We start from the raw sequence: 12376 nt of genomic DNA on the forward strand, positions 1-12376 counted from the left end.
ACTGCATGGAATTGCTTTCCCATTCTCCTGGAGTGGTAAATCATCCTTGCTGCTGAGCTCACCCTGCTCTCAGAGGCCCTCTCCAGTCTTTGCACCACAGAGCACTTGAGGCCTTGGTGTTGTGCTTCAGAAGGCTCTTTTACATGTTGCTTCTTGGCAGCATGTAGGACCCTCCTTCAGGTTGCCCTGTGCTGTGATGTCAGGGCAAGCCCTTCAAAACCCAAATTGTTGCTGGATGTGGTCAGTTGAAACTCTTGACCTAGTTTCCCAAAACGATATGGTTGGCTTAAAAAAATTAGATTTACTCCTTTTCTAAACGATTGTGTAGTCTTTTCATCAAAGAAAAGGAATTTCTTGTTTGAGGAATTTCTAGAGATACTCCAGTTGCAATTTTGAATTTCTCTTCATTGTCATAAAGGTGAGAGGTGTATTTTTTGGTGATACATGAGTAGGGAAGCTGCTTGCTTTAGAAGCTAAGAAAAATACCAACTATTGTGACACTGTGATTTGAATAGGGTGATACGTGGACAGTTAGAAGTTGCTGTTATTCCAGATTTGCTGGGGTGTGTCAGCAATTCGAGATCCTCAGACCTATGCGCAGTTATCAGGTGGGTTAGGATGGCATGGGCTGGCAGTGACTTGCTGGGGGTCAGTCTGGGCTGGCTGTGTGACTGGAAGCAGCACCCAGGTTCTGGGGTGCTCTCCTGCAGATGTTCACTTCCTACACCTCAGCTTTTTGCAGTGTGTCTGTTCCCTACCAATGCTTGTTTACACATTTGTCCAAGTTCTCTGCTCCTTTGCAGCAATTTCCTGAGATGCTTCTGATTTTTCTGCCTGGGCAGCTCCAGCCCGTATCCCAAATATTGAATGTGGACAGGAGCAGCTTTATAACCTGATGGAAGCTAAAAGAGGGACAGTGCTCTGGCCAGCTGCTGAGAAGCACCCGCACCTTGGCCCGCAGAACCCCAGTTCTGTCACCCTCCCCTTGCTGTCCCCATGCCAGCCCTGTCCCTGGCATCATGGTGTGTTCAGCTGTGGACAGCCTGGTGGGACTGGGGTGTACGAACGTGGATGGTCTGTGGGGGAAGGAGCAGTTTATTATTTGTTGCCATTGGATACTGACACCAGAGTACCAATTTTAACTGCAGCTGTAATGTTGCCAGGGGTACAGAACCAGCACCTCTTAAAGCAATCTTTGGGCTTTTATTTCCACAGGAAACGTTCATAGCAATATCTCGGGTTGCAGCACTCCCAATGTGCCTGTAGTACTCAGTTTCCTAGTGAAGCTTCCTCCTAGGAGTTGGGAAAACAGATTAAAAATAGAAAAGCAGCAATTTGAAGGAATGTTGTGTCTTGGATTTTACTAAAAAATGGTTTTAATTTTTTTTTTTTGCTGATGGTACACCAGGTTGTTTTGGCTGTGGAGCCAGGCCTTTCTGTGCTGCAGAGAGACTGTGCCAGGCACTCAGCATGGCTGGTTATTTTGCCAGCCCCGTGGCTCACTCTATGGCAACTTCAACACTGCCTGCATGGCCTTTCTAATGCTCAATACCCATGAGTCAGATTTTAAAAATATCCTGGTGCAGCCTCACACAGAGATGCCAGGCCTAATAGCTCCACTTAATTTCTTCTACGTACTGTGCTATAAGTAGTTCAGGTACTTGCTGAAGCTAGAAATGTTTCTTGCCTTGACATGAGCAGTGGTTAATTACATCCCAAATTGGCACAATTGAATCTTCATGGAATTATTCCTGCCCCAGGTCTGAGTCTTTAGTAGGTGTACTTCTGGCTATTTTTATTATTTTGTTATATTACAAAAGCAATAATCAGCCCAAATCTGTTTTCCTTAGTAAATATCCCCTGTTGCAGGAAATTATTCAGATGAGTTTTTCTTGTGCTTACTTTATGTGGACTTAAATGATCAGCAGATGTAGCTGCATGGCTCTCATGGCCCCAGCTACCTATGGCAAGGTGGAAGCTGTACCAAATTGATTTCTGTGCACAGAGCCAGTATAATAGACATGTATATCTGTGGGTATGTATGCATTCACTCCACTATACAAAGAATCCTCATGTAATCACAGACTAGTTTGGGTAGGAAAAAGGCCAAAGATAATCTAGTTCCATGCCCCCTGCCATGGGCAGGGAACCTCCCACCAGACCAGGCTGCTCAAAGCCCTGTCCAGCCTGGCCTTGAACACTTTTGGGATGGGGCATCCACAGCTGCTCTGGGCTACCTGGTCCAGTGTCTCTCCATTCTCATAGCAAAGCACTTCCTGCTAATATCTGATCTAATCTGACCTACTCTGTTGGAAGCCATTCCCCTTTTTCATGTCACTCCATGCTCCTGTAAAAAGTCCCTCTCCATCTTTCTTGTAGGCTCCTCTCCTGCAATGCCTACGTGCAGACCTCAAGGAGATGCTTTTGATCAGCTTTTGGATATGTAATTTAAGTAGAAAACATCATAGAGTTCTGTTGATGCTTGGAAAAGCAGAGAATTAAAGAAGTGACTGCTGTGGATATAGGTGAAATAAGCAATTAAATTTGTGAACTGAGTATTGGAGTAAAACCAGCTGGAGCCAGGACCTAAACAGACCTGAAATGCAGATGCCACAAAGCTAACACTAGAGACTGGTTTTGGGGAAAAAAAAAATAGTACATGGAATAACAATGACCAGTAACTTTCCCCTGAGCAGCCGTCACCTAGCTGGGACTCCAATGCCTTTATTGTACAATTGCCTCTCCTGACTTTGCACACATTTCGTGAAACTGATGTCCTCCTAAACCCTTTCTGAAGCAGGGGTCTGGGACAGGAGTAAGGGCAGCATGCTGGGTACCCATGTTCCCAGTAGTATCCTGTGAGCTACAGCAGCACTACTACTCTGTTTGATCTGGCATCATGGGCAGCTCAATGTGTGCCTTGCATGTCTTCAAGATTGGCTTCACAGACATCTTGGGACAGAGGCTGTGGTTGAACCTGTCTTCCTGTTAAGCTTTCAAGCTCTGAAGGTTTTTATTCTGTTGATAAAACCCAAACAGAAAACTCACTTCATAGATCAAGAACTAACTGCTTTAAACTTAGCCCTATTAAGGTCACACCCAGGAACCAGAGATGCCCAGTGTCCAGTGCCAGACAGCACATATCTGTGTGTGCAACACAAATTAGGCAACAGAAGAAGCTTTGTATGAAAATAGTTTATTAAAAACAAAAAAACTTCACTGAAGCCTACTGTCTTCAAGACAGAATTATGACTTTGTAGCATTCAACACAATCATAATCCACATAGAAATATAATACTATACAGCTCCTGTTCACCTTGGCCAAGTTCTGCCCTCAGTCTGGCCCCACATAACCTTGCTGACACAACTCAGCCCTGCATACTTCTGCCGCAGAACCTGTTCCTCTGGGAACTGAGCTATTCTATCCCTTCCTCCCCTCACAGTGCTGTTACCATGAGGAGGTAGCACAGAAACCCAGCACAGCTCATGGCAGCTTGAGGCAGTAACAGAACCAGTGTGAGCACACTGAGCCACAGACAACAACAGCACTGAGGGATGTTTAGGAAAAATAAACAGGCAACCAATTACTCAAGTTCCCAGCAGCGCCCAAGAGCAGAGAGCAGCTTTTGTTCACAAGAAGGAAGCTCTCTCCAGACCTGCCGCATCATTCCTCGGCCGTGACAAGGGCTCCTTACACAGCCACCTCTCGCTGCAGCACTGACGGAGAAGGGAAGTGCCAACAGCTGCTGGCACACTTCTGCCACGTCCCCTGAACACTCTCCAACAGCATCACTCTGGGCCACCAGCTCTGCACCAAAGTCAGTGTTTGTCCTTGTACCGTGGCAAACAGGCTGACCGCTCAGCAGCCCAGCCTTTTGGGTCAGGATGCTGCTCACAAGCTGTAGCGTGGCTTCCTCACCAGCCTAGAGGCTGCTTCTCTCTATCGCTCATGTACCCTGGGCTGCCCTGCTGATAGGTGTCTTCTTGCACAGTTCCTGGTAGAATTGCGATTCCAAAAACCGCGGGTAGGAGTTATTCTCCATTAAGCTGTAAACTCTCTTCTGTGCTGCACTGAAGCAGGTGTGGGTGGGTCCCTGGATGTTCTGTGCAATCATGTTCTTGGTCTGGAAGTCTATGTTTATCTGAAATACAGAAAGAGGGACGTTATTCCTGAGAACAGAATTCAAGTAAGTGTAGTGCACAGTACAACTTCTGAAGAGGTGAAAAAGGCAAGACACCATTACTACAGGGTCAAATTGCTGGAGAGTCTTCTTTAAGAAAATTCTTCTTTTGCAGAAAACCAAAACTAATTCAGATATGTCTTTTCTCATTTAAAATGGAAATCCTCTGCAACATCACTTGTGTCGTTTTCAAGCTCAGCGAAAAAGCCATTGTATTCGGACACAGACATTAACAGTGAGGTTATGTACAGTGCAGTCTGACATCTGTATCTTGAGTTCAAAGAAATAATGGCTGTAAGAACTTACAGAACAGAGCATTTATGTTTAAGCAACTTTTCTTTACCTCTTTGGGAGCCTCCTTTTCAATGAAGTCATTGTAAATTTTCTTTGCTTTCGATGTCAGCTTTTGGGGCGATTTCGTTTTCTTAAAGTCCTCACAGGCCAACCAGAACTCAATGTTTTCTTCACAAAACTCAGACTTCAAAAAAGCTCGGAAAGCAGCAAGACCATCTAAGGAAAGAAAAAAAATTCCATCAATTAACTATTTCAGGAATCTTGAGTTACCTATTGGCCACATCAATTTCTACCAGAATTTGGTAGGTAGGTCTAATTTGCTGTAGGTCTATTTTTTCCAGTGATATCATGGCAATAAAAAAAAAAAATCCATAATTTATGTTTGCGAGCAAGTTAACGCTTTAACAGCTTGTCAGGTTTCACTTTGCCATTCCTTAGGCAAACACAAAAAATGAAACCATTTCTATGGTTATGTATCCTCCTGTGATGCCTGAGAACACATTAAAAACACTTTTTCTCTAGATAAGCTCTCCTCTGCTAACCTTTACACTGCAGTGTAAATATGTAAATATGACTGCTATAGTACTCTGGAATATTCTTTCAATGGAAAGGCTGACTCAAGCCCAAAGAGCAAACAGTAGTATTATTTCATCTCTTTGCTTTGCTAGTGAATGCTGCTTCTTGTAGAGCTACAGTAAAATCCCAAGATCACTAAACCTGTGCTGCAGAATCCTTCCCAACATTACTGGAAAGTGCATGCTTTGGTTAGGCAGTGAGCTGAAGGAATGACTTTTTCCCATTTGCCAAATAGGAAAATCCAAGGTAACAGGTATAATTTTAGCTGGGGGGTGGGGGGGGTGGGGGGTCAAGAAAAAAACTCCACTAGGTATTCTTTGTTTTATCATTAGTTTACATTTTTTGTTTAAAAAATCCACTTCTATGTATTTTGTCTATAAACTGTTAAAAGCATTTAACTTGCAAGATCAGAATCAAAGCTCTTTACATGAGAGCTACAATGCCGACACAGAAGGAAGCAAACTATTCTAGACATATAAACTTCTCCACCCCTTTGTTCCCAAATGTTACTTTTTGAAGACAAACTTACATTTGTTAGCAAGAAGTTCATCAAAGGCTTCTGACCACAGCTGGGCTTCTTCAGGGGAAGGTCTGCAGAAAGAGAGGGAGAACATCAGACTACACTGCTCAAGCTTTACTGCTTTAGAAGAACACTCGAGTTACTTAAACAGTCTCTTTCTCGTAACTTACCTGAAGTAGTTGCGGCGTTTCCCTGCATTCTTAGATTTCCTTTTACTAGAATTGGAAGAATTCTGCAGGAAGTAGCTCAGTCTTGTTTTCCAATCCTTAATGCTGAAAGGAAGAAGAGGGAGATACTTGTTTAAAATGCCAGCTCGCACAGCTTGAGACAGTAGCGCTTTCCCTGAGGCTGCTCTTGTAGCGGGAGCCAAGGAAAGCAATGGAAAACCTTCGGGGCGGGGGGCCTCACATCGTTCTCTTCATCCTGCCCTTATCCGTCTCCTCCGGCTCGCTGCGGCGGCGGCTGCCCCGCTCCATGCGCCCGCCGTGCCGCACCGCCAGGAGCAGCGCGCTCTGCATGCCGAGCCGAACCCAGCCGAGCCCAACCCAGCCGAGCCCAACCCAGCCGAGCCCAACCCAGCCGAGCCAGCCGCACCCGCTCCGTGCCCGCTCTTATGGCGCCGCGGGCGGGCGGGGCTGGGCTGGGCTGGCCTGAGGGCGGCACTGACCCAGCCAGGCTGCCGGTCTTTCCCAGTATAGGAAACTGCTTCTCCTCCGCATCTTCCCTCCTTGTTTTGTTTTTCCTTACCCACCCCCCTCCTTCTTGGAAATCGTGTCACACCGCCGAAGGGCTGGCTGTTCTTTCCGTCAGTCAAAAACATGCCCTGCTCTTCTGGAGGTGTTTGTTTTAAAGTTATTCAGATTTTTGAGTGTGGACCGTACGTGAAAAAGGAAGGACGTAGCCGTGTTTCTTTAAAAAATTAAGAAGCTCTAAGTTTGGGCGTCCGGTGCTTTTGGTGTCGCCGCTCTCCAAACCCAGGCTGTGGATCCCTTCCACCCCGTGTCTGCACAGGGTTTAGCTCTGGGCAGTGTTGCCACCTACCAGTGAATTGTGTAAATTACTCCCAGCACTGGAAACTGAAGTTACAGCACCTTACTCGAGCACTCAGCTTGTTGAAAGGGCCATATGGTCCTTCTCAGCAGTGTCCAGCTGGAGGGTATCGTGTCCAAACAATTTGGATTTAGGAACCATGTGAGTTTCTCTTTACTCTCTCTCTGATTTTTGCTCTTTTCTGTGCATGTGTCTTCCTCTTCACAGTACCCTAGAGCCTGTTGTTCCTGCCACAAAAAGCAATGTTCAGAGAGACTGACTCCCAAAACGCCAGCTGACTTCAACACAATCACTTAGCATAAATGTCTGATCCATTTAGATAATTACAACCTCTGCTTGCTGAACACTCAGAAGCTGCACTAAAGTATTATGCTTTAAAAGAGATGTCTGGGGAAAAGGAATGCCATTTAATTTGTGACAGTATTTGAACAACTTTTCAGTGCTTCTGGTTGCACTTTGCAATATATATTGATGATCTGATAGGAAAATAAAGTTCAATCCTACAAATTTTACCAAATCACTTTAAATAATTTTTCCAACAGGTAGCTCTTAGTTCTGTAAATGGTACGTACATTAAGGGAAATTACTGTGAGAATGGTTACCATGGGAAAGAGTAAGGCTCTAAGTGCTGTAAAAGCCTGAGGTGAAGTTGCCAAAGCAAAGATCGCGGCAGGCAATGCCAGGATGATGGTGTGTGCTGACTGGCTTTCAGCACTTCCATTGTCACTGGTGCGGAGAGCTAGGGCCAGGCGAGCTTTGAGCGCCCGGGGCTGCGGCTGCGGGACAGCCTGGGACACAAACACGGGAGCAGCGCCCGGGGCTGTGGGGTGGACACCCTGGGACAGACACCCTGGGACACACACACAGGAACATCACTCACACGTGTGGGCCTGGCACAGGCAGGCTTGGAATAACACAGGGAAACAGCCCTGGCCTTCCCAGGCTGCAGCCTCTGCAAAGGATCAAATGAACTGCAGAGAACAGCACGTCCCCACCTGCCACCCGACTTGCAGATTTCCCCGGTCTGGATTCTGGTTTCGAGCTTCTTTCACCCGACTCTCAATACTGAATGGGGGAAAATGTGCTAACAATTAAGTGGGAAACTTCCGAGTTGAGCAAGCTATGGTAAGGTTTGGTTAAGCAATTATATTTTGGGAGCTTACCCATAGCACACCGGAGATCCTGCAGATGTTTAAAGCCTGACAAAATGCTTTCTTTTTGGTCCTAGAGGAGGATTGCAAGGGTAGAGCTGGGATATTCCCAGCATCTGCCAAATTGTAAAGTTGGCAATAATCAGCATATGGAAAATTGCAGCATGAGTCAAGTATTTATCTGATACTTTCTATTTCAAACTTTTAATTGCTTCTTTCAGAAACCCATAAAATGGAAGTGCCAGTTAAGGAAGGCAGTTATAACATGTGCAATATCTTTCAAGAGTGGTAAAAACAGGTAAAAAATTAAGCTGAATATGGAATTGTGAGGTTAGATGACCTTATAAAAATTCTTACTGTAACATTTGGTTTTAAAACTACTTAGATTAAAATTTAATTTTGTCGGCTGTGTTAGGAATATTTTATTTTATATATTTATTACACTCTTACAGCATGGATATTGTGATTTTTCCAGTAAAAGAGACACGTTACAAAATACTTTCTCGCTTCACCATGGTGTGTTTTCTGGCTGGGACAATTACCTTTGCCAGGACATCAATTACACATCTGCATGATAAAACGTGTTTTCCATTTATGTTCAAAGACCAAGAAAAAGCATCTGACCTCCCACAATGTCACCAGTGTGCTGTGCAAAGACCCACTCAGGGCTGGGATGGAAGGATGGAAGGGAAGAGGCTTCTGGGAGGGCACCAGCCAAATCCTCCCCTTGAGGACTTCCCCAGGTGCTGTGGGCATGAAGTGGCCCTGGGTGGCTGCATTGCCTGGAAGAGTGTTTGGGCTCACTGTGCAGTTTTAAAGGCAGCAAACCCATGCATTACTTCATTTTATCAATTTCTGTTTTTTCGAAGCAAGATGGCAAAATGGCTCAGGTTTTTAGCTCCCCTTTCTGAAGGGGGGGTCCTTTCACACCAGTGGTGCTATACATTGGCTGGGCAAAGGAGATTTGGCATCTCAGCCCTGTCCTGTGCTTGCAATAGTATATTGAAAATTCCAGGAAAATTAGGAATTGGGGTTGTAAAGAAAAGCCCTGGGTTGCAAGTGCAGCACAGGTTCAGGTGTGTAAGCACAGCACAATGTGGAGTGCTGCTGGAAAATCAATGTCTCCAAGCTGTGATTACTTTCACTGGGAGCAGGGATGAGTAGTGCCAAGCAGTGCCCAGGGCAGCACTGCAGATCTGCCTGTGGGTGTGCTGACCTCTGCCCTCTGGAAACAGGGAAGCCCTTGATAGCTGAGGACAAACGCAAACATAGTGCTCAGGCTTTTCCTTTACGTCCTCCTTAAAGCTCCGTCTATTTCTGTCCCACTAATCTCATTGGCAAGGGGCAAGGCCGAGGGAAAGTGGTGGGAGGAGAGAGCCCTTTGCTCTCTCCAAACTTTGCTATTGAAGTTGGTGACGAATTTACAATCGCCTGCAGCGAAATCCGATGTCAGACATTTAATGGCACAAGCGCTCACCCTGATCACACTTGGCTTTTCAGAGCCTTTCTTGAGAATGTTCTGTTCTTTTTCCACTTATACCATTCCTACGGGCACCAGGTATAGCTGGATGTAGAGGGGACTGTATCACAGGCCGTAAACATCTCAGGGAGAAGATTAGGATTTTTGTATCTCAGTTACGCTCTGTGTTGCAATGGCTATGCTGATCTTTTGAAGTTGCCAGTGAGTTGTTCTCACTGAATGATACTTAAATCTGTGTTTGCATTTTGTGAAATGCCAGCTCTTGCTTCTTTCTTTTGCTTGGGCTGGTAGGACACAGGAAAAATGTCTAGAGTTTATAGCTGAGTTTCAGAAAGCCAGGAGGGTAGAACATGCTTTGGTGTGGTAATTCAAACCCTGCATGGGAATTGAGGAATGTCTTATTGAACCCTCAGCTATGACTAACTGAAAAACCACGTTCAAAAGATGGAACAAGGTGTTGAGCCATGTCTTTTTGTTTTGTAATGTGAATTACAAATGACACAGGTGAACTTCCCTGTATTTTTATTGTTCCTGAATGTACAGCTATACAATCCTGTGCTGTGCTGTGAGATGATTCATGTAAGCATCAGAACAGGAGATCAGCAAAGCACACCACATCGTGACCCTCTGTTCTTACCTCCTTTTCAGGCTGTGTCTTCTCTGAAGTGCAGGAACTGATCTGCATCAGTACAGAGGAGCACAGAGGCACTCGGCTATGGTGCCAGTGGAGGCTTTGTGCTGTGCACTGCTGAATAACAGCAGCCAAGCCCAGGCTGTGTGGTAGGGAACCACTTTCTAAATGAATATTATGGTTATGAATATTAAAATTGCCACTCTTTCTCATTTTTTTAATAAGTGAAGAAGATCTCTCAAACCCTTTGTATAATACTAATCCTGTTCATTGCATTCTGCCTCTCTAGCTCCTGTTAGAATTTCAATTACATGTACTAGAGGGTGTTGTTTTATTTGGATTTTTTTATGGTTGTTTTGTTTTGTTTTTTTTGTTTGTTTGTTTTGGTTTTTTTTGTTTTGTTTTGTTGTTTTGTTTTTTTTTGTGCTTTTCAATTGCTTGAAGATCGCTGAAGTCACTTAGTTGCATTCTCTGATTCTGGTCCTGTAGGCTGTGCCTGACAGGCTGTCATACTTCTCCCAGTATTATTTTCCAGTCATAAGGCTCAAAACATGCAAATTGCCAGAAGCCATTTCTGGATCTAAATTTAGCACTACTATGGATTAACACTTACCTGGATCAATTATATGTTCAGTCTTTCCTAAATAAAAAATAAAGTATATCTCATTACAAATGGATCTTGTTTCACTTAACAGCAAAATCCTCTGAGTAACGTATAAACTAGAGTTGTCTGAGAACTCATCAGTCCTAGCCCTCAGCCACCTTGTTTTACATAAGCATTGACATTCGTTTATAAATAAAGTTCTAAAAACGGAGCTGAAATTTGTCAAGTGGATCAGCTGGGACTGTGTGTCTACATACAGGGTTGCTGTTGTGTGGATGTGTACATCTCTGTTTTAGTGATGCTGTGAAAAGAGCATGAATTTAGGCATTGAACCTAAATTGTGATTCCCCCTCTGCCCCTGGACTTTTGGAAATGCTGATTTTGAAGGAGATACTGGTCAGTGGAAGGCAGGAATTGGACCAGCCGGTTCCCTGGGAAGCAGGGATGGCTGTCCTGCTCATGTCAGATCTCCTTTATCCCTTCTGCAAAAAAAAAAAAAGGTGAAAGGAGACATGTTAATATGGTCTGCATTCTAAAGGACAGGGCATTCTCAAATTCCTTATGCCTTTTTTCAGTACAGAAAGCAAACAGCTTAGCAAGAAGCAGGGTATTTTTAACAATGAAGTTCTCCTAACAGATACAAGATGGGTTACACCACCTCAGGTGAAGAGGGATGATTAATCTTGTTTGAGGCTAGCCAGGTGGTGCAGAACGCTGACTCCATGTCCTGTTCCAACTGTAGCCTATTTTGCCCCTGTGCTGGTTTTACCCTGAGGGGAGGGCATACTAGGAAGTTTTTCTCCATGAGAACTTCCTCTATGGATTGATGGGACCAATTGGAGGCTGGTTTAGTTGTTGACAGCCTGAGAAACCAATTGGAAAAGTCGGTTCGCTCCGTGAATCACATTTGAAGCAAGTAAGCTTTAGGAAAGCGCTATTGTATTTTCGGCCTTTCGTAAGGTGACACTGGCCTGGCCCAGGCCCGCTTCCAATGCGGCCCGGGCCAGGCGGGAATGGGTTCCGGAGGCTGCTGGGCCCCGTCTTTAACCAGGGGCCAAGGGGAGCAGAGCCCATTGCTGGGGTTCTCACCTTTTCCCGGTGTGGCCGCGCTCGGCGGCGCCCTGCCCTGCCCTGCCCCGGCTCGGAGCAGCCCTGGGGTGGCTGAGCCCTCACGGGCTGGGGGGAGGCAGCCGGGCCCGGTTCGGGAGAGCCTGCAGGGCTTTGTGTGCTGGGCAGGGCAGAGGGAGAACCCCCGGGCTGCGGCTGGAGCTGGGTGCAGTCGGCACTGGAGGAAAGCCATGGAGCCAGAGCCTTGTCACCGATTTTTCCTCTGGTTGGACTTTGCAGTTTCCATCCTGCCCCTCCAGCGTGGCCTGGGCGGCCTGAGATCCTGACACAGCTCCAGCATGGCCTGGCCCAGCTCCTGCAACTTGTGTGAGATTTTAATTTTTTTTCCCAATGCTCAGATAAGACTTACCGACTTTCATCTTTCCTTGGGTGAGAGGGAGAAGAACAGAAAGGATACACTAAAGTCAATGAAGTAAAAGCTAAGTTTCTAAATGAAAGGAGAATTAGGAGACGTTATGAAGGTTGGTTGAAATATCTTTTTGTAAGTTGTAGGGGTGGACTGTACTTCACGAAAAAATTCCTTTAAGCCATGAAATAAAAAGAAAGACATGGGGGGTGGAGCAAGGTGTAAAGTGTTTGAAGACTCCTTTGCCCCGAGGAAAAGAGGGGGAATCTGTTCCTGGGAAGGAAGTATGAACAGAGAGAAGTGAGCTGAAGAGAACTTTTGCCTTTGAGTAGCTCATCCTTAAAAGTAATATGACTTTTTAGCATGGCCCGCCCGCAACTCAGTTCAGAAGAATGTAAAGTGGGAGGAAATTCAT

At 45.4% G+C, this 12376-nt stretch overlaps 1 protein-coding gene across 1 annotated transcript; it reads right to left on the reverse strand.

The window, feature by feature from the left end:
• Positions 1 to 3533: 3533 nt before the first annotated feature.
• RGS2 (regulator of G protein signaling 2) lies at positions 3534 to 6105 on the reverse strand. The gene is made up of 5 exons (XM_062497228.1): positions 5980 to 6105; positions 5742 to 5843; positions 5581 to 5642; positions 4525 to 4691; positions 3534 to 4142 (listed from the first exon to the last, which is right to left on the reverse strand). The coding sequence occupies exons 1-5, from the start codon at positions 6087 to 6089 to the stop codon at positions 3948 to 3950; spliced, it is 636 nt and encodes a 211-aa protein (XP_062353212.1). The 5' UTR covers positions 6090 to 6105; the 3' UTR covers positions 3534 to 3947.
• Positions 6106 to 12376: the final 6271 nt, after the last annotated feature.

Source organism: Cinclus cinclus, chromosome 8, assembly GCF_963662255.1.
Source record: "Cinclus cinclus chromosome 8, bCinCin1.1, whole genome shotgun sequence".
In the NCBI taxonomy this organism is placed as follows: Eukaryota; Metazoa; Chordata; class Aves; order Passeriformes; family Cinclidae; genus Cinclus; species Cinclus cinclus.